The 27,260-nt window shown below is 43.3% G+C and overlaps 1 protein-coding gene across 1 annotated transcript; it reads left to right on the top strand.

The window, feature by feature from the left end:
* cdh16 (cadherin 16, KSP-cadherin) lies at positions 1-27,260 on the top strand (the record flags this gene model as incomplete). The annotated part of the gene is made up of 17 exons (XM_084541875.1): positions 1-51; positions 168-266; positions 4,155-4,289; positions 4,540-4,669; positions 5,239-5,397; positions 7,094-7,290; positions 11,727-11,852; positions 14,513-14,663; positions 15,979-16,191; positions 16,580-16,656; positions 18,724-18,915; positions 22,174-22,415; positions 22,510-22,640; positions 23,382-23,621; positions 25,542-25,658; positions 26,145-26,261; positions 27,052-27,260. 17 exons carry the CDS (start codon positions 1-3, stop codon positions 27,150-27,152), a joined length of 2,478 nt encoding a protein of 825 aa, XP_084398001.1. The 3' UTR covers positions 27,153-27,260.

Below are 27,260 nucleotides of genomic sequence, written 5' to 3'. Positions count from 1 at the left end.
ATGGCTGCTGGCAGAGGAGAAACACCAGTGCTCATCACAGCTCTCATCATAGTAAGAGTTTTCATTTTTTTTCCCATAAGCACACTTCATTTATTTGAATCGTAAGAGCAAATGTCTGCATCTCCACTCCACCAAGATACACTATATAACAGTACTTTGTTTCACAGCTGGCTGTGTTTCACTCATTTGCACCGTGCTCCGGGGCAAACGTTAAAATTGGAGTCCCCGAAAATTATGATGGTATCTTCCCGTGGTATCTAGCCAAGGTAAGACATGTTCAGTTTGCTGGAATCACCAAATGAATGTTGCTCTTGTGCTCATGTGTGAGGCATTAAACCTCCAATCTTAACCTTTTATTTCATATAATATAAACGGTCAACAGCAGTAGGAGCTCACGCGTTTAACTGGAAACCCCACAAAAGTGTGTAATTAAGTAGGAGGTTTTATTACAATTAAAATTAAAGTCTAAACCGCGTGTTGTGTGTTGGGGACGAGCTGAAGTTCCAGGATGCCAGCCCAAAAAAAAAGAAAAGAAAATTTGAATTTTAAATTTTGTCACAAACATGCAGTTTATACGGCTCATTAATTTCCTGTGCACATTCAAACATCAGTGAATGGTGGTAAATCTGTTGGGGGCTGTTTAGAAGAGGATTAATATACATTTTGAGAGGTGGAACCTGGACTTCAGGATTCTGCTCCAGAAGTAAGAAACCATCAGTTAAAATCCAAGTGCCGTTTGAAATTAAGCTAAGAACTGAAAGCACAGCTTAAACCATAAATTAGACTTAGACTTAGACTGAGATAGACTTTAATCATCCACAAGGGAAATTGCTTGGTTACAGTAGCTCAGTTGCAAATGACGGAAGAATATATATTATATAGATAGGAATGATAGTAAGGTGCAATAATGTCCACTAACATTAATAACATGGAGTTATCTGTTACAAAAAGGTGAGTTTAATGTAAAGTTGTATAGACTAAGGTATGAATGAAGTCCTGTAGCGTTCACTGTGGGACCAGAGCTGGATCAATCTGTTGGAGAATGAGCTCCGCTGTCCCTCTATCGTCTGGTGTAGTGGATGAGATGGACTGTCCATGATGGAGAGCGGTTTGTCCAGTGTCCTGCTGTCCCTCACTGAGACAAACGTCCAACCCAGCGCCAGAAACGTGACCAGCCTTTCTGATCAGTTTGTCGATCCTTGTGTGGTCCTGTGTTTTTCTCCATATGCAATAAGAACAGTATTTTCTTTAAAAAATAATAATAATAATCCCCATTGAGAGTTGCTGATCTGATACCAAATCCCTGCACAATAATTACTTGTAAGTGAGAGAAAAAATAAAAGAAAGCAGCCCATTAGCCCTGATAAATAAAGGACAATACACCCCACGCATGCCGCCCCTCAAGACAAATGAAATGTGCAAATGAAAAACTGACATTTTTAAAGAATTCAAAGCAACCTGCTGTTGCCTTTGCGGGGAGCTCGAACTTTGGGACAATTGGAGTTCAGCTAATGTGGAGCTTATACGTGTAACTGTGAGACACAGGTTAACTCTTGAGTCTAGATGGACATCAATAAGAGTAATAAATGTCCCAAATCCTGCCTATGAGAGTGACCTTTCAGTGTTTCATTACAGTTAATGCAAAGTCCACTGAAGGATCCTCAGAAGCCAAATCAGTAAATTCTAACTTACTTCATTTTTTTTAACGGTTAACTAACATCAAACCATTCAAAAATCTTCTTTCAGCCTGTTGATCCCTTGGTGACTGGTGATACGGTGAAAAGACCTGCGTCGCTCTATAGGCAGAGATAGAAGGCCAAAATAGCATCTGTCTCTCTCTCTCTTTCTTTTTTTTACTCTTTTCATCTGCACTCAAGGTTGAAGATGTATGAACAGGCTGCCGTCATCACTCCACCGTAATGGGCATGTTCACAATGCCTTTCAGGCGTCAGATCCAGCCTCTGCGGCGAGTCCAGCTGGGTGGCAGGTGGGGTGTTTTGTCCGTACATGTCACTCAGGCGTCCTCTGGATTGTGCAGCAGCATGAGTATCTGGCACTTTAATTGGCCGCTTCGTGACGTCATCATCATCATATTGTATGAAACATAGTCATACATTCAGTCCTCTGGGTCGAAGCGAGTGTCATTAGCACTAGGCTGAATCAAAAATAGCTTGTTAATGGCCCAAATGGAGGATAATAACCCTCACTTTGTGTTATAAACGGAATGGGCGCAATAATTGCTTCTGACTTGTTCGAGGTAAAAACTCTTCATGAAAAGGACTCCACTTATTCTGCTGATTGAACGATTCATTTTGCAAACTTTGACAGATCACAAAAGAGCCTCAGGTGTTTTTTATTCGTCTACCGCGAAGGAGAAGTGGCTCTAAATGTGGACGTCTGAATCTTGAGATATTTTTGCTTTAAAGGAAGCTTTATTTAGGAAATTGAAAACATCCAAACCTGGAGGCTACCAACACAGGATAAGCACGTCTGCTGACTATTGCAGGGTCGTAGGGTTGTTACAAAACTGATTTGGTCATCAGACAAGTTGAAGGCCAGGATGCCGGCAAATAAGAAAATTGAAATAAATTGAAATTTTGTAACAAACTTGTAGTTTAAATTTCCTGTGCACTGTAGTTTTTAGCAAGTCTCAATCAAACATCAGCAAAAATCTGTTGGGGACTATTCAGAAGAGGATTAATACACATTTAGAGAGGAGAAACCTGGACGTCTGGATTCTTTTCCAGAAGTAAGAAAACCTCTGACACCAAACCCCTGCACAATAATTACTTGTAGCTGGAAAGAAAAGATCAAGACCGATCGAGAAGAATTAAATGTGCAAATGAAAAAAAAAAAGGCATTTTTAAAGACAGTTTGTTGTTTCCTTTGCTTGGATCTCAGATCTCTTAAACTTCAACCCTTTATGGGGCGAGGAACCATATATTGTAACTTCTGCACACATTTTAAATTGCATCCCCGTGTCTCTCGGTGAGGTCGAGAAGCATGTGGTTTTCACCCAGCCAATCAGCAAAGATCAAGGCTACATCCTCAAATGGTCAACTGTGGTCTGCAAGGTCCACCTCTGCATGAACACCGAGCGTAATTTCTTTATTAGGTACCAGGAAGAAGTGTCCTAATGTTGTCTAATGTGATAATGTGTATGTGGACGAGTGCCTGAATCAGCACTTACACTAAGTTCTAATGGTCCAAATATATTCCTTAAGGGCAAGGAACCACATATGGTAACTTCATTAATCATGATTTTCCACATGAAAATTAAAAATTTTGAAAAAGTCTTCTTGTGCCCCACAACACACTCTAGGGTTGAAATTTATAATATCCAAGTATAACCAATTAGGGCAACTGGAGATCACCCAATGTGGAGCTTATAAGTTTAACCGTAAATCCCACAAAAGTGCCTAATATTAATGTGAGACACGGGTTAACTTGAGTCTAAACAGCAAACACAGATTGAAAAGTGTGATAAACGTCCAAAATCCTGCCAATGAGAGCGATCAAAATCCACTGAAGGATCCTCACAAGCCAATCAGCAAACTTTATTTTTTTAATGGGTAACTATAAGACAAAGCCATTCAAAATGAAAACATCTTGTCTCACCCGGTTGATCTGGTCTGGTGATCGGTGATATTAGTGAAGAGACCTGCGTCACTCTGTTGGCACAAATAGAAGACATAAACCAAAATAGCATCTGTCTCTTTTTCTCAACACTTTACTTCTGCACCACTCAAGGTTGAAGATGTATGAGGACGCTGCCGTCATCACTCCACTGTAAAGGACTTTGCATTAACTCTATAATGGGAGCTGTTTTATTTCCACTTAGTCAAGATTTCACAGTGGCGTGGTGGTTAGCACTGATGCCTCACAGCAAGAAGGTTCAGGGTTCAGAACTGTGTGTTTGCATGTTCTCCATGTGTCTGCGTGGGTTCTCTCCGGGTACTCTGGTCAGTCTAAACTGGCCGTGGGCCGCCCGATGACAGCTGGGATAGGCCCCCCGCAACCCTTCACAGGACAAGCACTTACAGAAGATGAATGAATGATAAAGGATTATTTTATCTCATCTTATCACTTATGAATGTGGTTTGCTGTTAAAGAAACGCAAAAAATCACAACATTTGTTCTTCTCCTGTGTACAGCTCCACAGCTTGCCGGTTAATTACAGTGACCTGGTAGTAACGGGAGATGATGAGGGGATATTTGGAATTGATGCCCAGTTTCTGTATGCCCTTAAACCACTGGACAGGGAGAAGCAACCATCCTACTCTCTGCAGGTAGTGTATCATATAAAGGTTGTGATAACAATTTTCCATATGTGTTTTTAGGTCATTAATAGCTGTCATAAATACTTAAATTAATTTCAGACTTATCAGATACTATGTACTTGTTCATCATAGGGTCATCTGAGTCACTTATATTCAATAACGTATAAAGACTACTTATTGGATTCTTATGAGAAGGCTGCATGCTGGTTCCAGTGCACGCATTTCAAAGATACTCACAGGCCACGTTTTTGTGCCTCAGGTGTCCTTCAGAACATCGGTGCACCGTCAGAGCTTCACCGTTGAAGTGTGTGTCATCGACAAGAACGACAACGTGCCTGCTTTCATAGAGGAGAGCATGAGAGGCAGCGTGCAGCTGGGCCTTCTGAAAGGTACGAGAACCTTGAGCTCTGGTGCCACCGGTATTACACAGGCTAATTTATTTTGATATCTGCTAAAAAAATGTTCCCCCCTCAACAGGGTAGAACGTGCGTAATGTGTCCCTGGAAGCTACAGTTTACCCACAGCCTCGTCGGTATTAATAGAATCACTGACGTGGCAAATGGGAACAGTTCAATTTCAATTACACTGTGAAACATTTTACTGCAAACTGTTCCTGATAAAATGGCTTCAATGTATTTTATTTATGGTTCTTTGAATCCTTATTTTTCTATGTGTTTAATTTTAGCAAACTACATCATCTTTCATGCGTTTTTCTTTCGTGCACCTGCATACGTCAGTCTTGAATAACATCTTGTCTCATTGTCTTTTATTCTAAAATGGACATACAGGTCACTTTACTTGAACCAGATGACTCCTAAGTAGCACAGCCTACAATCTCTCTCTCTCTCTTTTTTTTTTTTTTTTATAATAATTAACATGTTTTGAGAAGTTTGGAAACAGGGAGACTTCTGCCATCCCCTTTTATTCCACTGTACTCTATGTCACTCGTATCTCTCAGGGATCCCATTCATGCAGGTGGAGGCGCGGGATCGTGACGATCGCAACACGGCCCACGCTGACCTGAGGTTCAGCCTGATGGAGCAGACGCCCAGGATCCCCTCCAGCCAAATGTTCTTCGTCGATTCCATCACTGGAGAGGTCTCCCTCACTGAAGAAGGTCAGTCCCGACCCATAAGGTCAGAACGCAGGACAGTTTTGTTTTCATCTCAAATTAACTTTGCACATTGGTATCAGCATATACACCGATCAGGCATAACATTATGACCACCTGCCTAATATTGTGTAGGTCTCTCTTGGGCCTCTGTGGATCATCCCACAGATACTTGATCAGATTGGGATCTAGTGAATTTTGAGGCCAGGTCAACACCTTGTGCTGCTCTTCATGTTTTTTTTTTTTTTAGTTGTTCCTAAAGCGTTTTTGTGTGTGTGCCTGTGTCAGGCTGCATCCTGCTGGGGATGGCTGCTGCCATCAAGGAGTGTCATTGCTATGGGGTGGGGGTGTCTGGTCTGGTCTAGGTGGATGCTACATGTCTAAGTAACATCCACATGAACACCAGGTCCAGACGTGTCCCAGCAGAACATTGAATTGTCACAAGATGGTCATTGTTATTCACTTTACTCCTGTTATTGGTTATAATTTTGTGGCTCATCGGTGTATCTCTACATTTATCCTGTTGCTTCCTTTCGTCGTGAGGTCAGTTGCACTGGCAGCCATCCACGCCCAAGTCTTAACAGAAGCACCGTCGTTTGTGGCACGCTTTGGATTGTGAACGGTTTATTGTATTCTCTACATTTACTCAAAGTGATGATGAAAGTGTATTTTTTTCTTTTGTTAGACAGTAGAACTGAACTCTTTACAACTCTTTCTCTACAACATTTTGTAGTTCTTTTTTGTAGTTTTACCAACTGCAACCTGGCCTTTCTGTTTTTCTTTGTATTTTACTATCAACCCTCAAAGATTGTGGTGATCTTCTCTTAATCATTGACAAGTAAACCTGTTTACCTACATCCTGAAGTACGTTCTCATCAGACTCAAAGATTTTTATATAGATTATTTTTTTTTCTTTAAATCAGGACTGGGGAGCTAGACAGAGATGTGAACCTACTTTTCATGGTTGATTAGATAGGATCAAAATGGGACAAATCCTGCAGAAGCCTTGCCTTGAGGCATGTGACTATGTCTTACTTCAAGTTATATATGGACTAACATATAAAAATAATAAATATTGAGCCGTGATACTGAGTGCTGTAATTATATTGGCCCTTGATACTTCTTTTAGGCCATCACACACACACTTACAGTACATTCCTGCGTGCCGTTGCTATTTCCGTAGCTCTAGTATTGACCTTTGTCACGGTGGATAACTTTCACACTTGTCCGGTCCCTCGCGGCCCACGCCGCCGCTGATCTCCACATGGCTGGCGGCAGTGCAAATTGCCTCCTTGACTTTTCTCCCTTAACATCGAGCCAGCTGGAGTTGATGGTTGTGATTGCCTCTGGGAGTGAGCTTTTTATCGCAGGTCTCCTACATCAGGCATGCAAGAAAATGCAAATGAAGTAATTAAAAGAGCACTGAGATGGCTTAGGAGTGTATGGAAATGTTAAACTTTGCATAAAATGTGTGCAATGTCTCATTTATCTGGGAAAGTGTAGTCACGATTGGGTTTCCGTAAACCTTTATACTATTATATGATGTTTGCATGTAAAGATGTTATTTTCCCTTGCAGAACTTGAGTCACCGGGCCTCTGCGGTGCAGTGACTGCAACATATCACATCATCATACATGTCAATGTTTTTGTAAGAGGGGCTACATCTGAAATGAACCTGAAAAATATTCTTCTCTTCCTCCAGGAGCCTCTACTCTGGACCCAGAGATGTGCGGCCGCTATAAGCTCTCGGTGATGGTGAAGGACATGGCTGGGAAGGCCAACGCTTTCTTCACCGCTGGCATCGTCACCGTTGAGGTGACCGGAAACACCTGGGCGTCACCCGACCCTGTGCGACTTCAGGAGAACCTCCCTGGACCTTACCCCATTCCCATCTCACAGGTGAGGCAGCGAAACCTCTCACCAACCAACCTTTTGGACGCCAACCCACCGCTTGAGCTCCTGAATTGTTTTCACTCACCTACAATAAAACCACTTTTACTTATTGGATTTTTTTAGCGTCCATCATGGAAACAGCTTGGCGTAAGTGCAAATATTATTCTTAATGCAATTTTAGCCGTGATATCATAATACGATAAAACAAACAGTGTCAATAGCGTGCACTGGACAAAGTGGTATCAGATTACAAGTTGCTGTTTTTAAAGCCTCGGGGGACGGACTAAGTGACCAAAAGCTAAATTATTGATGCCGTTCGAACGCCATGAAGCCTTTCAGGCTAGCTCCCGACTGAGTCACTTTAACTCACATAATCACTCACTCATTCACCACCATTCTCCGGGGTATTACACATGGTCCAACTCTACGGACAGTCATTGTTATTTATTCATTTTAAGCACATTTCTAAGCACTTCTAATTTAAATCTCATTAATCAGTCTGCACAGACTACTTTGCAACTGTATTTAGAAAATGTAATTTAAGTCAGTTCTCTTATTCAGCCCTTCATCTGTAACGCTTTGTTTTATACTACTGTAAACCGAATATCTTATATCCGAATATCTGTTTTGACCTGTTAGTTTGGCAGAACACCTGAAGACATCGTCCTGGAATGTGCGGAACTTTGGTGAAAGGCGTTTTCTGGCATTTTATGAGCAAAATTAATTATTCATTCATCAAAACAATTAATGGCAAGATTAGGCATTAGTCTAAATTATTGGTCATTGGAATAGAAATTTGAAAATGGCTAATGGAGCAACCCAAAGGAAACTACAATGTGGTGATTTATGAAGATATGGGCACGTTTCTGAGTCTAAAGCTGGAAATCCATATTCTTAAAGCAAAATTTGGATATTGTCTCTTGTTTCATGTTCTCATATTAGTATCCATCCCTGGTCTTGTCTAACCTTTTGGTTGTTGTAATATTAGTCGTATAAGCCTCATGGCTATAAATACTTCAAAAGCCCTCAGACATTTTGTAACAAATTATTGTTACTTGAATATACAGTCACATGATAAAAAAAATAATATATATATATATTTTAACCACCGCGACCCTTGACAGGAATAAGCGGGTATAGAAGATGAATAAATTAACATATATTTTATTGAATTAAATTTTGTGGCGCTGATTTTAATGATGAACCGAATGTGATTCTGAGAGTCGTCGTGGCTACTACGAGGTACATCACAATACCCCACCTCCTCCTCCTCCTCCTCCTCCTTTGTCTTCTCCCACCTCCCCCACACTCGCCCTCAGCCTCTCATCTCTCCTGTTCCAAGCGTCCCCTTCCACCCACTGAAAATGTGTGGATTCACAAGTGTGGGCACGTTGGATGTATTAATTATTCGTGGTCATGTTTTCAAAGGCCAGTTGAAATCTACGATAAAGTCGATCTCTTTGTCTTGGGGGATTGTTTGATACGGTATAATACACCGTAAAAATGATTTTTATTATTTAATATTGACAAATAGTGCGGCACAGTGGTGGTTAGCACTGATGCCTCGCAGCAAGAAGGTTCTGGGTTCAAATCCAGGCCATCTGGGGCCTTTGTGTGTGGAGTTTGCATGTTCTCCCTGTGTCTGCGTGGGTTCTCTCCAGGTACTCCAGCTTCCTCCCACCGTCCAAAGACATGCTGGTTAGGTTCACTGGTGATTCTAAATTAGGTAGGGTTAATGGAGACCTGTCTAGGGTGTACCCCACCTCTCACCCAATGACACCTGGGATAGACTCCAGCCACCCCTCGACCCTTCACAGGACAAGCAGTTACAGAAGATGCATGACTGAATGAAAATTTATGTAAATCATGATGTCTGGAAGTATTTCAAAGACCAGATTCCCTTTGTGTGTTAAAAAAAAATCTGGTAAGAGGGTGAGAAATTAAGCTTCTGCCGTTCTGTTCCTGAGCTGTCTCATTTCGTTAGACAATCGCATTTGTCCTCATCCCAAATCTAAATCGCCAAAACTGGATTAGGCTTACGCGGTGTTTACATAGGGGAAGCCTCGTTTCGCCCACGACGGTGCGATGGCACTGCTGCGCCCAGTAGGCGGTTGGGACTAACTGCTGCTGTGACACATACAGAGACAGTCGTGTTCAAGGACCCACTCTCTGGATTCCGCCTCCCCTGCTGTCTGCTAAATGGAGCAGTCATGTCCACAGTCACTGAGCTGTGACAAAGGTTGACATCTCCCGTGGCGTGTCAGATGCTCAGATCAATCCGTTGATTCGCATTCTTTATGCAGTTCCCGCCGTAATCCTTCTCCGTGTAAAGGTCGGCTATAATATTGATATAGTCTACAGTCTGGTCAAAACAAGCTCTGGTTGTAAATTTGTAAATACGAAATCCAGGCGTTTGTTATCACCACTTGCGTCATTGAGGCTATGGAGGTTAATTTGCTATCTGTTGCGTGTTTCTGACCGCCTAAAAAACTTCGATTATGTAATGCAATCAGTTGAACTACTCGAGCCCTGTAATGCAATCTATTGAGACATCAGAGTGGGAGAGAGGCCTCGGCGGATGAGTGAATGAGCGAGTCAAAGCTCTTAACAGCATTGAATTGTCAGTTTTCACAGTCAGATGAAATGTGGTTGTTTGTTGTGGAATTAGTCCGAGCCTCCCTGGAACCTTCGTCACAGCCTCATAATTAGTTTTCAGTATTACAAATAACACTCGCATCAAGGTGGTGCTCAGCCTGACGTTAGTCATCGGAGGTGATCTCATGCTGCGAAGCGAAAAACATCGAGAACAATCAATATTTTGGCTGTGACAAATACGCGTTAAACTAATACAGAAGTGGTTCTCTGGTCAGTTGACTGGCTCGTGAGCAATGTCTCCCCAGGGTGTTGTTGGTGGCAACAGGAGCAACTTGCAAACTGGAGTATTGCTCTTAAACTTCTAGTGTCCATCCAGTGATTATTTATCAGACATAACATTATGACCACCTTCCTAATATTGTGTAGGTCTCCCTTGTGCCACCAAAACAGTTGTGACTCATCAGAGAATGGACATGGGCCTTCTGAGGGTGTTCTATGGTGGGGAGGGGTCTTTGAGGGCCAGGTCAACACCTTGTGCTGTTCTTCATGTTTTTTTTTTTTAGTTGCTCCTAAAGCGTTTTTGTGTGTGTGCCTGTGTCAGGCTGCATCCTGCTGGGGATGGCTGCTGCCATCAAGGAGTGTCATTGCTATGGGGTGGGGGTGTCTGGTCTGGTCTAGGTGGGTGCTACATGTCTAAGTAACATCCACACCAATGAATGCCAGATCCAGAAGTTTCCCAGGAGAACATTTTATTGTCACAAGATGGTCAGTGTTATTCTCTTCTCCTGTCAGTGGTCTTAATGTTGTGGCTGATCGGTGTAGATCTATTAATAATTTTTATTATCATTATTTTCATTTCGTGCAGCATATTTAAATTCCTCGTTTTGTTGACTAAACACCAAATTACGAATTGCACCGAAAGCAAATCCTCACCTTTAAAAATCTTTTAATCTTTTAACTAAAAAAATTAGTAACAGATAAATCTTTGGTCAGCCATTATCAGCTCTGATATTGTGGCACCTTCTGATTTCGGGGTATAACGCAGATCATCTCAACGACACTGTTGAACTCGCAGCTGATTAGCCTCTCCACACCAAAGGGCTTCCTAGAGAATCACGTAGCTACGCGGACGCTAGCCACTCTTTGTGCGTCTTAAACCCGAGCAGTGAGGGGGAGACGGTGTGTTCAGCAAACATTGAAGAAATCAAAACAGATGATTTCATAGATGTTTTGTGTATAACTTTTTATAGAATCGTCCGTCAGTGATCATTAATTATGCTTCTTAAAAGGTCTAAAAACACACCATTACAGTGAGAGGCAGTCAGCTGTGTGAAGCGGCCCTGTGTATATAAAAGCATTGCATTTGGGCAGCTATATCCAAAACAAGGTAGGAGTGTGTGACAGTGAGTTGAGGAGATGCACATGCCCTGGGTCTGTATCAGCTGTGCTTAGACTGGGCTCCTGTCCTTGTTGGGTGCTGTTTGATGGCTGCTAGGGCCCTTTTCAGTCCCTCCGCACAGCCCCTCTGTCAAGGGTTGTAAAGCAGAGTGGAAAATCCCCTTCAGCCGGTGCAGTTAGTTTTGGCCGTGCTCCCTGTTCCCCATCATTGTCAGTGCATTTGGTTGGCTCCTTATCATGTAAACAAATGGTTGCTTAGCTTTGTACTGACACATCTCACATGCTGCGTTGCAAGGCATTCTAAGATTATGGTTCACTGCATATCAGTTTCCCCGCTGCGCCAATTTACAATTCATTTGATGAGTTTTATTTATGCCTACCATGCGGAGATATTATAAATATCTAAGTGGATAAACGCTGTTTGTCTTTATATGTGTGTGTCAATGTAGGTCAAATGGAGTGGAAGTCAGGCACAGTACAGTCTGGAGGGGGAGTTTCCAGAGATGCTCTTCACCATCAGCAGAGAAGGAGTCATTTATCTCAACGCTCCTCTGGACAGAGAGACACAAGACCAGGTCTGTACTGTAGCTGCAAGCTAAACATCCCCAGCGCTTTGTATTAAACTCCAGTGTAAGATTACTCTTTAAAATGTCTAAACATCAGTGATGTAGGCGCTGCACTCACGGAATCCTTTGTTTCTTTGTTTGAACTCCGCTATAGCGCGACAATACTAACGTGGAGAGGTTGCCTTGCAAGGTTTACACAGCCCTCACTATGTCCTCTGTATTTAAATGAATTGATTCAGTGGTTTCAAGTCACAAGACAACTGGTCCACTAGTAAGAATCCAAAATGCAAAACAAGAACAGCGCGAAGTGAATGATTGTATGGCACTAAATGGGACTAAACAACCTTTTTTTTTAATGTTATTAATATGATACATCATACACATGATTGCAACGAAGCTGTGCAGTTTATTTTTTAAACCCTACCGCACTTAAAGGGGAACTACTGTTTTTTACAACCTGGACCTTATTTCTAGCATAAAATACGATCGTTTACTCACCCGTATAACTTTGGTGTCATTTGGAGTTGTTCGTCAGATATTTAGATCTGCGTATAGCCATATAGTGGGAGTGAATGGGGCACCGAAATGCAGTCTCTAAATAACGCATCTGCCGTGATGATAACAGGTAACTGCGGGCTTGACAGGGAATAGCACTAGCGTATCATAACAAAATATTGGCGAAAAGAACGGGTTTTGTGGCAGATAAAGTGTTATTTAAAGGCTGCGTTTCGGTGCCCCAGTCATTTAGACAGGTAAGTAAACGATTGTATTTTATGCTAGAAATAAGGTCCAGGTTGTAAAAAACAGTAGTTCCCCTTTAAGGAAACAACCCAGTACCTGAAAAGCACAGCTCTGTTCCTTGGACATATTCTGCCCACGGTAGAGTAATTATTGCATTACTTCTAGGACTGTAAAGCAAATTTTAGACAAAGGGAAGTATGCTTATTTGTGGGTAACAGATTAGTCAATTTTTTTATTTATTTTTGCATTTTACTCTTGGGGTTGTGTGCACAACTTGAGCTCCTGAGAGCTTTGCCTGGCTCAGTGAACAGTACATTCTGGCACAAATCTCAAGTGGCCGAAGAACAACACAGATAAACTGAGCTACATTGGTGGATGTGATTAGTGTCAGGACACATGCTTCCAGCACAATGCACTTTATGTCTTGTGCAGATGAAAGACTTAGATTGCTCAGTGCTCAAAAAAAACTAAAGGAACACCTCTTAATCAAAGTTTAGCCTCAAAACAATTAAACCTCTGAGATATTGATCAACAGATTCCAACTCCTCCTGGAGGAGGACATCAATATGTGCCATTGCCAGAAGGTTCACCCGGCACAGTCTCGGGAGGAGATTCCAGGAGACAGGTTGAGTTACTCTAGGAGACCTGCACAGGGCCGTAGAAGGTCCTCATCCCATCAGCAGGACTGGTAAGTGCTCATTTGTGCAAGGAGGAACAGAATGAGCACTGCCAGATCCCTACAAAACTACCTCCAGCAGACCACTGGTGTGAATTTCTTTGACCAAACAATCAGTAACATGCTTCATTAGGGTGGTCTGAGGTCCCGACGTCCTCTCGTGCTCACTGCTCGGCACTGTGGAGCTCGATTGGTATTTGCCATAGAACGCCAGAATTGGCAGGTCCTCCACTGGTGCCCTGTGCTTTCCATACATGAGCTCACCCTAAGCACATGTGACAGACGTGAAAGGGTCTGGAGAAGCCGTGGAGAACGTTATGCTGCCTGTAACATCATTCAGCATGACCAGTTTGACGGTTTGTCAGTGATGGTATGGGGAGGCACATCCATGGAGGGATACACAGACCTCTACAGGCCAGGAGCTCAGTGATGCCCGGATCTGGGAGGGGATATCCCAGGACACTATCCGTTGTGTCATTAGGAGCATGCCCCGACTTATACGGCCCAATGCAAACGACCACTATAAAAGTACCATTTTGAGTTGCCGCAGTGCAACATCAGATTGTCACTTTGATTTTCAGGTTGTCTTTGAATGCAGCCCTCTGTAGGTTGCTAATTTTCATTTTTAGTTCCTAACACATCAGGATGACATCCAGCGTGAGTTATTTTTCCCTTTGAGATATGATGTGTTTTCAAAGTGTTCCTTTAATTATTTTTTTTTTGAGCAGTGTATTTCATATTCATGCTACAACAGTTTTCCAGACACTGACGTGTATAAGAAGCTTCCACGAATACACTGATCGAAATGCAGTATGTTCAGCAAATAAAGATGGAGAGGTGCAGCAAACATAAGTTTATTGCTGTTTAGCTGTGTAGCTTAACTCAGACATGACTGATCATTTGTAAAAGTGCTTCGGAATCACTAAATGGCAGAAGCCTCCTGTCTGAATGCAACTCCATCTATTTGTCTATTATGGAGCTTATAGAGCACTGATTTGTGCCACCATCTGCTAGAGGTGCAGAATTATGAAGATATGCTCCTCCATCCATCCATCCATTTATTTTGTTGGAGGGCCCTTTGCACTGAATTGTCATTACCAATTATTATATGAATAGGAGTGTATTTGGTATAAATTTGATGCTACACATGATCTGAGGTCACAACGTACAGTACGTACCACATCTACCTAACAAAATAACCTGATGTTCTCCGCTCTTTGTTTTTTTTCTCTCTCTCTTTTTGCCTCGTCAGTTTCAAATCAGCATCGTGGTTGAGCGTCCAGATGGCAGGGAGATTGCCAAGCCCGTGGAGCTGCGGGTGATGGTGGGCGACGCCAATGATAACAGACCCACCTTTCCACAGGCGCAGTACCATACCGTGGTCAAGGAACTGGCTGCTCGAGGTAAGCCCCAGCTTTTATGTATCACAGCAGACTCAAGGGAGAGCTGTTCGGAACTAGCGCAGTCAATCTAAAGAAAAATATTCTGTCAGATTTACTCCGTAATGGGACTTTGGCTACACAGCACGGCGGAGAAAACACAGCGATGAAAGACTCGAGAGCGAGTGCCAGATACCTTTTGTGACAGCAGCTCGGGACTTTTGCCAGCAGATGGGAAAGTACAGTCACTCCTCCCCGCTCTCATAAAAAGCACATGGTGTGTGGTGACGATCAAGGCCCAGCATAAAAGCTTTTTTGTTGATGCTTTGAAACGGTTTGATTCTGGGAAATGAATTAGACAGGACAATCTGTTAATCTAAATGGAATCGCTGAGTGAGGATTAAATGAGAATGCTATTGTTATAACTGCCCTCCCATATTCCCATAAAGTATCACATGTGACTCTTACTTAGAAAATAACAGAGGAAACTATGACCTGCTTTAAAGGGGAAGTACCATTTTTTACAACCTGGACCTTATTTCTGGCATAAAATACTATCGTTTACTCACCCATACCCATACTTTGGTGTCATTTGGAGTCGTTCGTCAGATATTTAGATCCGCATATATCCATACAGTGGGAGTGACTGGGGCACCGAAACGCAGCCTCTAAATAACACATTATCTGCCGCGAAACTCGTTCATTTTACCAATATTTTGTTATGATACGCTAGTGCTATTCCCCATTGAGTCCGGAGTTACCTGTTATCATCATCCGGGGTCTGTAGATTGACTTACTGACTTCTGACCTGGATGATGTCATCTCTGAGCGCCGTGGGCACCCGCAACGGTCGACTTGTTTACCTGTAATTTGCTACTGCTAGTTTTTTGCAACATGGCTAATATTTTTCCGATTCTGAGGTTGTGGACGACGACTTTGTTTTTAATGATAGACGTCCTTACCGTTTTGAGCCAGAGCATACGGATGAGGAGCTCACTGAAAGGAGGATGCGGAGGCAGAGAAAGGAACAGTTGGCCAAAGAACAACAAATCACTGCACGTCCGCGAATAGATAACAGGTAACTCCAGACTCAACGGGGAATAGCACTTGCGTATCATAACAAAATATTGGTGAAATTAACAAGTTTCGTGGCAGATAATACGTTATTTAGAGGCTGCATTTCGGTGCCCCAGTCACTCCCACTATATGGATATACGCGGCACTACGCTGGATCTAAATATCTTCCGAACGACTCCAAATGACACCAAAGTTATATGGGTGAGTAAACAATTGCTGCCTTTCTCAGGGGGCTATTCCTCACTGCTGTATCTTTCCCCAGGGACAGAAATCCTCACGGTTCAGGCAGCCGACAACGACGACCCCAAGACGGACAACGTGAGGATCTTCTACCGTTTAATCGGACAAATTCCAGAGAGTCCCCGGGCCCTCTTCAGAGTGGACCGTGACTCAGGGGTCATCTCTGTCCAAGCAGACAGCATGGAGGGTACAGCACCACAGTACACCCTAACCATCACCGCTGAAGATGCCAAAGGTGACCCTGCATTATACAGCCCTTTTATGTCTTCACCAAAAACATCACTGTGATGTTTAATTTCCTTTGCTTTGAGTGTTATTTCCAGTTACTCTGCAAAGGATTAACACATGTAAATATGTAAAGTGTTGCAGCCTTTGTCACGATTGCCACAGACAAAGATTTATTCGCTTTGGCAGCTAGTGGATAGCTAGTTGATACTTCATTATCCGGGAGATGTGTACTATATGCTAGCCCCAGAGGTGACAGATTACGTGGCCCGCATGACTCACGGACGCAGGGTGCGATGGAGGCAAGACGTGGCACTCGCTGTTCCTTCAGAGTTCCTTATTTGTGTGAAGGCCTGACCCTGAGTCACTAACAGAAGCTGTGATCATGTCCCTGGCAGGTCTGAACAGTTCCTGCACTGTGGTTGTGACGGTGCAGGACGAGAACAACAACCCACCGGTCTTCTCCCAGCACGAGGTACGAGGGCACATGTTGAAACGGACACACATGCACGGATGCCGAGACGCGCCGCTGATGCATCGATCTGCTTAGCTCATTATAAACAATGAAAACAAAAAAAAAAAACAAGGCAGACCATAATAAGTGACGACTGGGCTGCGGACTTTGAATGCGCTCTGCAGGTCACTGATCTAATTTTCCTGGCGGGGGAACTAGATATGCCTTCTAATCTCAGGCTTATAGTGATGACAACATGTCATTGGAGGAGTTTTTATTTGGTTCTTTGTACTCTAAGTGGACAGTGTTTTTTTTTTTTTTCAGAGTTCAATCTGATAAAGCTTTCTTCTGAGACTAGTTTCCACTCATTTATTTAGAGCTAAATTGACGTCATGACTGCAAAAGGCCATCCAGTAGCATTAACATGACAGAAATTGAGTAAGAATCAGTGTTGTCGAAGCCATTACGACGGCACAGAAACATCCGTATCAGTTAATGTCAGGAGAGGGCTCCCGATGGGGGTTTAAGCGTCTCCAAAAGAGACAAATAATTGCTTTAATTTTTTTATTGCATCCTCATTTACATTCCCTCTGCACAGGAATTTTACGAGACCACCCATTTCGGCTCTGTTCGGCGATCCAGAATAGCAGTGCATCATTAATATGCCGCACTCACAGGCCCAGCGTGAAATGGACCTGTGGCTTCCTTCAGTCTGGCACAACTCCTTGTGTGGAAGCAAAATAGGCTAAAGATAGGCAGTTAGAGAAAATCCCCTCGCTTCCACCCGCATAAAGCCACACAATAGACGAGAGGAAAGAAAAGGAAAAAAGAGACGAGGGTTGGGAGTTACGTGGGAGAGACATCACGCTGTGATAATGTGGCTGTTCTCTCTGTCAGACCATAGTGACACTGAGAGAGTGCACAGACACCCTTCTTCCTGTGGAGGAACATTATTTGGAACAAGGAGAGTTAGCACTGCATTGAAATTAACAGTTGATGTAGACCGGTTAAAGTAGACAGAATTGATAAACGCTGTATTTTTTTTTTTTTTTTTATACAGCCTCGGCCATCATGGTGTTCCATTACATCGTTTCCCCTCCATCCAGCGGACACTCTCCGTCTTCTAAGCATTACTGGACGCTCATTTTCAGGCCGTTAAAAACAAGCGCACACTCGCCCAGATAATCGCCGCCGCAGTCCCCCCCCCCACACACACAAGCACAGAGGTGGAAAAATGCTCTTGAGCAGGTCACGCCTGAGCAGCGCAGCTTTTTCCACGGCAATGTGGAGGCAGCGCTATAGGGGGTGAAGTGGGAGGTGAGTGGTGACAGGACAGGGTTCAGCAACCCTGCGGATGGGGCAGCCAGATCACAGGCATGGCTGCTTCACTTAGAGGACATCAGCGAGTGGCAGATTAAACGGCTGTCTAAACACACGGGTGTGTGTGTGTGGGGGGGGGGGGGTTGTGGCGAAAGGTCAGCTAACACCAGGAGGACGAGATGGTAGTGTGTAGTCACATATCATCTCGACGGAAAATTAGATAGTCACTCATCTGTGACTTTTATTGGTGACGAGAAAATCTTCAGCTTTCATGGCACTGTCCATATTTAATATAATATTTAATGATTTGGAGATGCTGTAAATTCTGAAATGTTGTTAAAATACAACGATGTCCAGTATCCGTCAATGATTATGGCTCCTCCAAGTGAGCACTTATTTTTAATGGCTTCAAAATTAGCATCCAGTTATGTCCAGAAGACAGAAAATGTCCACTGGATGGAGGAAAGGATGCAACAGGATGTTCAACAATTCTGGTCTTACTCTGTCTGTGAATCTGATTGTTTGTGAGTGCATGCACTACAGTGTTTTGGGGGATTTTTATGCATGTTTGAATTTTATTCTTCTTAAAAGCACCGTTCCGATGGGTCTCTTGCAATTTCGTTGCATCATGCATGTAATAATATATAATGCAAAAAAGCCATTTCTCTCTTTCTTCTTATTCTTCATGCTTCCTCACACTGGCTCCCTTTTGCATAAATGTGCTGTTTCTGCTCTGTGGTCTCACACGCTCCGTCTCCTCCCCATCAGTACGGACCCTATCACATCCCAGAGGACGCCCCGGTGGGCACCACGGTGACAGCTGTGCTGGCGGGGGACGCAGATGTTCGGGGCGGGGACAGCTGGCAGGTGGACTACCGTTTAGAGTCCGGAAACGAGGAGGAGGTCTTCTCTTTGGCGACGGACAAACAGACCAATGAGGTCTCACTCGTGCTCTCCAAGGTGAACAGCGGATCACTTGACGCACATCAGCTTTCAGATTAAACTCATTAGTTGCTCTCTTTATCCTGTTTAGGGTGTGACAGAGCACAAACAAACCTCTCCTCTCTGCGGACAAATATTAACGGCAAGGACGTCTTTTAAATGCGACAGCCTGGTGCGTGTGCAGGACTAGGAGATAATTAAAGTAGCCCATGTCAGAAGAGCAGTCACGTAAAATGAAAGTCGTTTTACGACTGCACGATTCGAATATCGCAGTGTGCACATGTGAGACACAGAGAGAAAGGCTGGAAATAATATTACAGTACGTCAATACTTCACTCCCACAGGCCTCAAATAAAAAATAGACTCCTGATAACAATGGAATGTTTTAGCCCAATAATCTCTCCTGTCCCCAGGGCGCATCACCCTTCGCCTGCCTCCTGTAATCCAGCTGGGGGGGGTTTTAGAGATGCATGCAGGAGTGTGTGTGTGTGTGTGCATACAGTAATGGTCTGCTCTCTGTAAGTGGGCCAAACAGGAGACAGCCTATTATTTTCAACCTCTCTGTGGGAGTTGATAAATGTGATTGAGCGGCGAGTTGCACATGCTCCTCTGAGATGAAGCAGGAGATGTCCAGAAGCTAAAAAAAGGGCCTTGATGTACTATATCGGATTAAAATAAAGACTTCTATTTCTGTAATTTCTGGAAGTGACGTCAGGCGGGTGCAATTTTTTTTTTGTCTCTCTGCGTGGCTTTATTCAAAGCTCTCGTATTGACTTTGCGAGACATCACTCGGTGCGATCCTGTTGCTTATTTAGCCGTCTTTCGTCAAATTAAACCTTGAGCCTTTCACAAGCAGAGCCCCCTGTGGATTAACACTGCACCTCAGCAAATCCCTCAGATCGCCGACTAACGCTGTGAGGTCAGCACCAGAAAGCAAACACTTCTTTATTAGAAATTACACACCGCTCCCCGGGCCGAGTGAATAATTAGATTGTGCGAGCAGACACTAATGGCAGTTTACCACATGGGCTAGAGGGTGGCATTTGAGGTAAATGTATAATGAAGTAGAAGAAGCGAGCACAATCTAATCAGTGGGGGAAGCACTGTTGGCGTTAGACGTCACATCAAATGTATAAATAACCGTTAAAGAGAAAGGAATGTGAAATTGGCCTTAGAATAATATAATTAAATGTATGGCATAGTAGTTCTGTTCTGCAGAATCATGCAGTGGTAGTAAAGTTATTTGAGCTGTAATAATTGTGAATATTTTGTACATGTACACCGATCAGGCATAACATTATGACCACCTTCCTAATATTGTGTAGGTCTCCAAAACAGTTGTGACTCATCAGAGAATGGACATGGGCCTTCTGAGGGTGTCCTGTGGTGTCTGGCAACAGGATGTTGTTAGAGGGGGGGCCTTTGAGGGGAGGGGCCTCTGTGGAACATCCCACAGATACTTGATCAGTTTGGGATCTAGTGAATTTGGAGGCCAACATCCTGGGGCTTCCTGTTTTTTTGTTTTTTTTTACTTGTTCCCAAAGCGTTTTTGAGTGTGTCGGGCTGCATCCTGCTGGGGATGGCTGCTGCCATCAAGGAGTGTCACTGCCCTGGGGATGGGGGGTGCCTGGTCTGGTGTAGGCGGGTGCTACATGTCTAAGTAAAATCAACACAAAAGTTTCCCAGCAGAACGTTGTATCGTCACAAAAATGGCCAGTGTTATTTCTCCTGTCAGTGGTCATAATGTTATGGCTGATCAGTGTACATGTGAAGTGGTGTTCTGCACAGTGACAAAGCCATAGAATAAAAATAATTCTTACATGACTCGGCAAGTCACCTCATCTCTTATAGTTTTAATTAAAATTTTGAGTGTGATTTATTGAATTGTGAATGGGACAAATAAGACAGTAGATTGTATACGCTTCTCTTGGACACACATTTTGAAGGGTTTTTGTGTATCACAGTAGCGGCAAAGCTGGGTGGAGAATAATTTGTCAGAATAATTCGCTGGCGCATGAGTCACGCGTCAGGGGCACAGAAACTCAAACAAAAGCAGTGTCATCTTGTGAGTCTTTGAGTAATGTGATTGTTCAAACGAGTGACTGTATAGCCTCCGCCGAGTCCGTGCACATGTTCTGGCGCTCTGATACACGCTGTGAGTGTTTTCGGTGCGTCACTTCCAATCAAGAGCAGCACTCATCCATCCTCCAAGGTTTGCGTTTCTTCTCCTTGGCAACGGAGACACTTTCAGCCAGAGCAGCATGATGTCAGACCGTGTCTGTTCGGGCACTGTCGTGTTTTATGGGAAGACAGAACGCGTTTAAAAGCGGAAAGACCTGACAACAAATGCAAGCCCGAGGGCGGGTTTCAAAGCATGGCATCATTGCAGTAATCGTATTTATTTGAGTTTTGTTTCTAAACCGAGCTGTAAAGTCATTAAATGTGTGACTGCACAGTAGGCACTACACGGTTAATCTTTCCTACTCCTGCTATGAAACTATGCTTTTAATCCCTCAAACAAAGTCAGCAGGTCAGGACTATTTTTAGTGTCCAGATTATGGTAATCTCGTCTCTTGAAATATGCACTCTTAATTTTGCTCCAAGCGTTGGGGCCATGATAAAATACACAATTTCTAAAACCATACAGTTTTATAAAATATAATGTATGGAGTTATGGAGGATATTTATTGTCACATATCAGGTGCAGACATACAGCATCGTGGAAAACGTCTCATTTGTGACACAGTGGAATCAACAGTTTTTTTGGCCTGTAACTAACAGAATCTGGATCGTATTAGAAAACGCTGCAATGCTCTGCCAGTAAATCCGGTTTCCTTGGAAATAAGATAAGGGGACAGGACACGTGGGACTGGACTGTGTCCCTCTCCTGCTGGCAAAGACAACACGCTGCGTTCAGACTGTCTGTCCCTTTCCTTTGTTTCATTTCCTCTATTTCTGTGAGCGTCTACAACAATTTTTTTTTTTTTTTTGCACCGTCTGTAAATTAATAATCTATTTAAGGACCAGTTCACCTAAATTGAATGAGCGCAACTTCCGTCTTGATTATTTAAATAGCTTATGCAAGGCTAAAGGCTAAATTCAGCATCTCTGAAGGATGTTTCATGAGCAATGTCGTGCTCATCACTGTGGACCAAACCATCCCGGGTACTGAGGCTGAGGTTTATAAATGTCTTTTATACATCTGTTTTATTTGTGTCTAAAAAAATACCTCGAAATTAAAACTCTGTGTGTGATTGGATGTGCATGTTTTCAAAGGTGCTGGACTTTGAGCGTGACAGCGAGTACATCCTGGTGCTCAGCGCCCAGAATCCGGTGGCTCTGGTCCGCGGGAGATACGGACCCGCATCCACGGCGACGGTCTCCATTTATGTCGACGACGTGAACGAGGGTCCCATCCTGTCTCAAAGCCATTATGAGGTGACCGTCAGAGAGGGAGAGGAACCGGGACGAGTCATTGCTACCATCCGAGGTTACGACCCCGATTCTCACCCAATAAGGTAAACGATTCAGGCGTGCAGGCAGACGGGAGCATGGGAGGGGGGTCACGTTTCTGAGTTTACAGAGTTCACACGTGTTTTTTTTTTTGAGCAGATATTCTCTTCAAGGGGACACCAAGAAATACTTTTCGATAGGGAAGTATTCCGGTGAACTGAAGACCGTGCAGGCCTTGGACAGAGAGGAGAACAGCACGTACACCATGGAGGTCATTGCAGTGGATGGACGTAAGATCATTTGCATTATTTTTTATGAGTGCAGTTTCTACGTGGGGACCTTTAAGCGTGGTTTATACCTCTACGGGACATAGGTGGTGTAACCTACTCACGTAGCCTACGCCGATGCAAGCCATTTATACTTGTGCGCTCGTCAGTCTGGCACCAGACTGGGTTCATTTTTGTTTCTACTTCCTGCTTCACTTTCAACAACAGCAACTTACGCTGAAATTTCACCGGAGACGAGTTGTACAAATGTTTGTATCTCTGAACCTACGGCGTTAGGGTCTGCGTAGGGTCTGGACTAAACTCACTTTACAGCCACACATCTAGAAGAGCTTCATTCACAGTGTATTTGACTAAATCATCCAGTTGATTGTTCGTACATCAAGTCTAACCTTCCCGCTCAAACCACATCCATCCTGACCAGTCATTTTCATGAGGTATCTCAACACATAAGTGCTGTTTGTAGTGGCTAGCCAAGACCACTTAAGTCGCCATTAATAGCAGTTCCGTTTATTTCTTATTGACATATATTATAGTGAATAAAAGACTGAAACAGTGGCGTTTTTCGTTAATTGATAATGATGTGAGGACAAAAAAGGCAGAAGGGTTCACATCAGATCTTTAAATTAATAAGAATGCTTGTAACTGTTGCTTTTCAGTGTAGACTTATGTATTTTAATTCAGTCTGTAGTTTAGAATTCAGCAGTCGTGATGTTTCAGTGATGAGGATCTCTTCTGTTCATTTAGGAAACTCCTCCTTATCCGCATCCACCCTGGTCACTGTTCAAATCCTGGACGTGAACGACAACAGTCCAGTGCTGGTCGGAGACTACTCCTGGAAGTACCTGTGCACGCCCCGCTGGGAGGACCAAGCCCTGGTGCTGGCTTCACGGGACAGCGACGGACCGCAGCACGGAGGACGACTCAATTTCTCCCTCCGCAGTGATGCCACGGTTCGACGTAACTGGAAGCTAACACCTATTAATGGTGAGGTGACTGAGGTAGACTGAGTGAACCCAGTGAGCCCACAGCATGAAGTATAAAAGCCTTGTGATTCATGGTTAAAAGAGAGAAAGAGAGAAAGTAGGACTCTCAGGAGAAGCTTTTCTACTTTTCTACTCTGATTTTTGTAGCTTTAACAAGCTGAAATTAAATGCAGTCGAAACAAGGCCCATTAACGTGATTCATAATAAATACGTTTCTCTTAGAATTTGACTTTTTAATTTATGTTGTAATTATGCCCAGGTACTTTGGTCTGATTGCGGTTGCCAACATGGTCTCAAAGGGGCCAGCGTGCTGCATAATGGGTATAAGCGTCAGCCAACAAATATTAGCCAATTTTAGCAACCACTGATCTGGGTTATTTCTCATCTAAACTTCAGACTAAAGGATATTTTTTTTCTATTAATTAAACTCCAGCAAATGTTTACATAATTGATTAGGGAAGGGAATTTATTGGAAGTAACAGGTCGTTGCCATCCAGCCACAAGCTTTTGCACTGTAACAGAACTGAAAATTGGATTATAAATACAGCAAGTGGACATCTAGTTTGAATTATATGAATTAAAACATGTCAAATGCCATTCATAAGCACAGAAAGTATAAGAAACTGAGCAATCGGTCCTCTAAAGATGAGCATGTTTTGCCGCGGTACGTTTTCTCCGTGCATAATTTCTCCGTTCCTGTCTGAGCCTGGAGGTATAACGCAATTATCCTGTTCTGCATTTTTAAACTGCTGGTGTCGGCCTCATTTAATGCCAACTATTTACAGCTATGACGTCTGTCATTAAGTCATTCAAACTGTTCACCCACTTCCCTCTCGGGTTTTTTTTTTTTTTTATCTCTCCCTTTCACTCCCCTGTTCCTATTGGTATTGATTGAGCCCAGCTGTAATTATATCTTCTGTGTAATTTCTGTGGCGTCACCGCTAGTTTCCTGCCAGCTAATAGAGGCTAAAAGAGGAATCTCCCAGAGTGCTTTGCACCTGGTCACAGGCAGTAATGGGTGTACCAATAAATGAGTACTTGTGATGTTATAATTTTGCAGTAGAGTCGCATGGTTCGTGTGACACAGACACAACCTCTCAGGAAAATGTGTGTGCGTGCGTGTCATCTCCATTCATCCCAGGTCTTTCAGACTCGGCTGTCATTTTTTTTTTTTTCAATGCTCTCAGTTAATGATGCTCTTGATTCCACTTATGTCCACTCTTGAAGACGGGTCACAGTCGTAAAAGTGATACATCCAGTCTGCCTGTGACACTTTAAATGACCAAAATAGTTTTGGTTTAGGTAGGTGGTTACACATCCAACATGGAAAGTGTCACGTCACAACGTTAACTACCTCTGCAAGTGCTGCACAGCTCGTGTTTCCCTGGCCGACAAATGGAACATGAAGGGGAGTGATGGTAAGGTGCAAGACCCTCAGATAAGGCTTCAAAAAGCTCGATAAGACGCGTATCTGCAGCACAGGGGGGTTTTTTACGTCATGCAGCCAGGCTTGTATTTTAGACTTGATTTGCAGAGATAAGATGAAGTGTCGCAGACTCCAAAGGGATCCATGCACAGCTCCATCGGTCTCTGTCACTCTATGTGTTGTTGATTTGTGCAGTTGTGTGGGTTGGTTTTTGGTTAAATCCAGTAGTCGACGGTGTAAACTATTTTGTGTAGTGACTGCTACAGACTGTGACAAACCATTTAGCTTTATTTAACACATATTGTACTGAAGAAGAAAAGAAATGGTAAAAAAAATAACCAAATATGCTCACCAGGTTGCGTACACTTGTTATATGGAGCTTTGAAGACAACCTCATGACAACCAATACTTCAACATTCATGCAAAACGCAAAATACTTCTTGTCTGTTCCTTCCCTTCTTTCTTAAACAACAAACAATGTGTTTTGTCCCTCAGATACTCACACCAACCTGTCCTTAAACATCCCGTACCTGGCCCCTGAGGTCTACACCGTGCCCTTCACCATCTCCGACAGCAGCTCCCCTCCCAGGAGCACCTTCATAAACTTGCCAGGTATTGCTGACAACCCAGGGAGGGCCGTGGGACAGGAGCGGCGGAATAATCGATAGAGCTCAACCCCAGCGTGCCAGCCTGTCCTAGCAGCCCTGTCCTTGTTTATTAATGATGCAATGGGGCTTTTACAAATGATTTTTCCAGCCTTGTGATTACACAGCCCTCTAAAGACTGTGCTCGGCCTAATACAAACACGCTGACACCTTATATACATAACACAAAGCAGCACATAACTTATCGTGCGCATGTTTGGATAAACCATATGGCTGTGGGAATAAGGAGTGTAAGTGTAGAGCGTGTTGCTCTTGTTCCGTTGTTATGTTGATGTTATATTCGAGGCATTTCTTACATAATGAGAGTTATTGGCTGCACTTCCCAAATATATCCTTCATTTGTTTTAAGTGCAGTGATGTAAGCTGCAATAGAAGAAGAAAAAAAAACATTCCCTGGAGTTGTTTTTGTTTTCATATTTTCCTCTTCTGTTAGTGACGGTATGTCCCTGCAACGTCAGAGGGAACTGCAAAATGGCCGCCAAGCAGCTGGAGGGCATGCCGACGATTCAGTCTGCGGTGGGGATTCTGCTTGGCACCTTTGCAGTCATAGGTAAGCACAGAGACCATAGGCTGTAAATAAAGATGGTCATGGAACAGCTCCTCAGAGTGAAGCCAAAGCCAGTAGAGCTCCCCCTGGTGGTTCGCTGCGGTATAGGTCATAAGCTCCACCTCCTCCGTGTTAGTGGATGGGACCAAACTAAAAATACATGTCAAATAATTTTTCTTCAAGGATGGTTTGTGTCATTTTAGGTAGTTAGTATAATGCTGCTGCATACTCAAATCTTAGTCAATTATCAGTTAGTCTGATGAGTTTCGTTTCAGTTATTTAGAAACAGGATGTCATCTCATGATGCCAATTGGCTGCCACGCCAAACGCTCTGTAAAGCGGTGAGAGTTGGAGAAAATAAATAAGTACAGTGTATAATCCAATATCTCTTTGTAACTGGTGGAGGTGGAGGTAGAGCAGAGCACAGTATTAATTAAACGAAAACGCGAGTGAGTCTGGTGGAAGTGTGGTCAGGTCATTGATTCCACATGGCTCCACTCTCAGACCGTACTGCGCAGACTCTGGCTTCAAAGTCGAAAGATGGCGCCACCCGTAACCCCGGAAAAGTAACGCCAGTTTGACCAATGTAAGGGAGTGGGAACGCATTGTCCATATTTATATACAGTCTATGGTGGAGACTGGCAAAAGTGATTGAATGGTAATAGCACATTCTAAGCTACCACTGCAAGGTTTACAAAAGTGGTAGTCGATTGTCATCAATTGCATCAGATATTAACTACATTTTACACATATTTTAAGCAATAATATAGCAACTTTTTTGTTTCAATTCCAGGAACTATCCTCATTGTTGTATTTGTAAGACTCTCCTACCAGAACCCCAAACGGCCAAGCAAAACTAACCAGGAGAGAGTCCCCCTGAAGATTTCAATCTGACCGGGATGGTGCCGCGGTGTCTTGCTGACTGGACTCAGTTGCTTTCAGGGCACGCATTAAGTACCACGAATGCCTAAATATGAATGTATGTTTCAGTTATTGAATCAA

Source organism: Chelon labrosus (genome assembly GCF_963514085.1).
Source record: "Chelon labrosus genome assembly, chromosome: 3".
In the NCBI taxonomy this organism is placed as follows: domain Eukaryota; kingdom Metazoa; phylum Chordata; class Actinopteri; order Mugiliformes; family Mugilidae; genus Chelon; species Chelon labrosus.
This window is presented reverse-complemented; position numbering and strand designations above follow the sequence as displayed.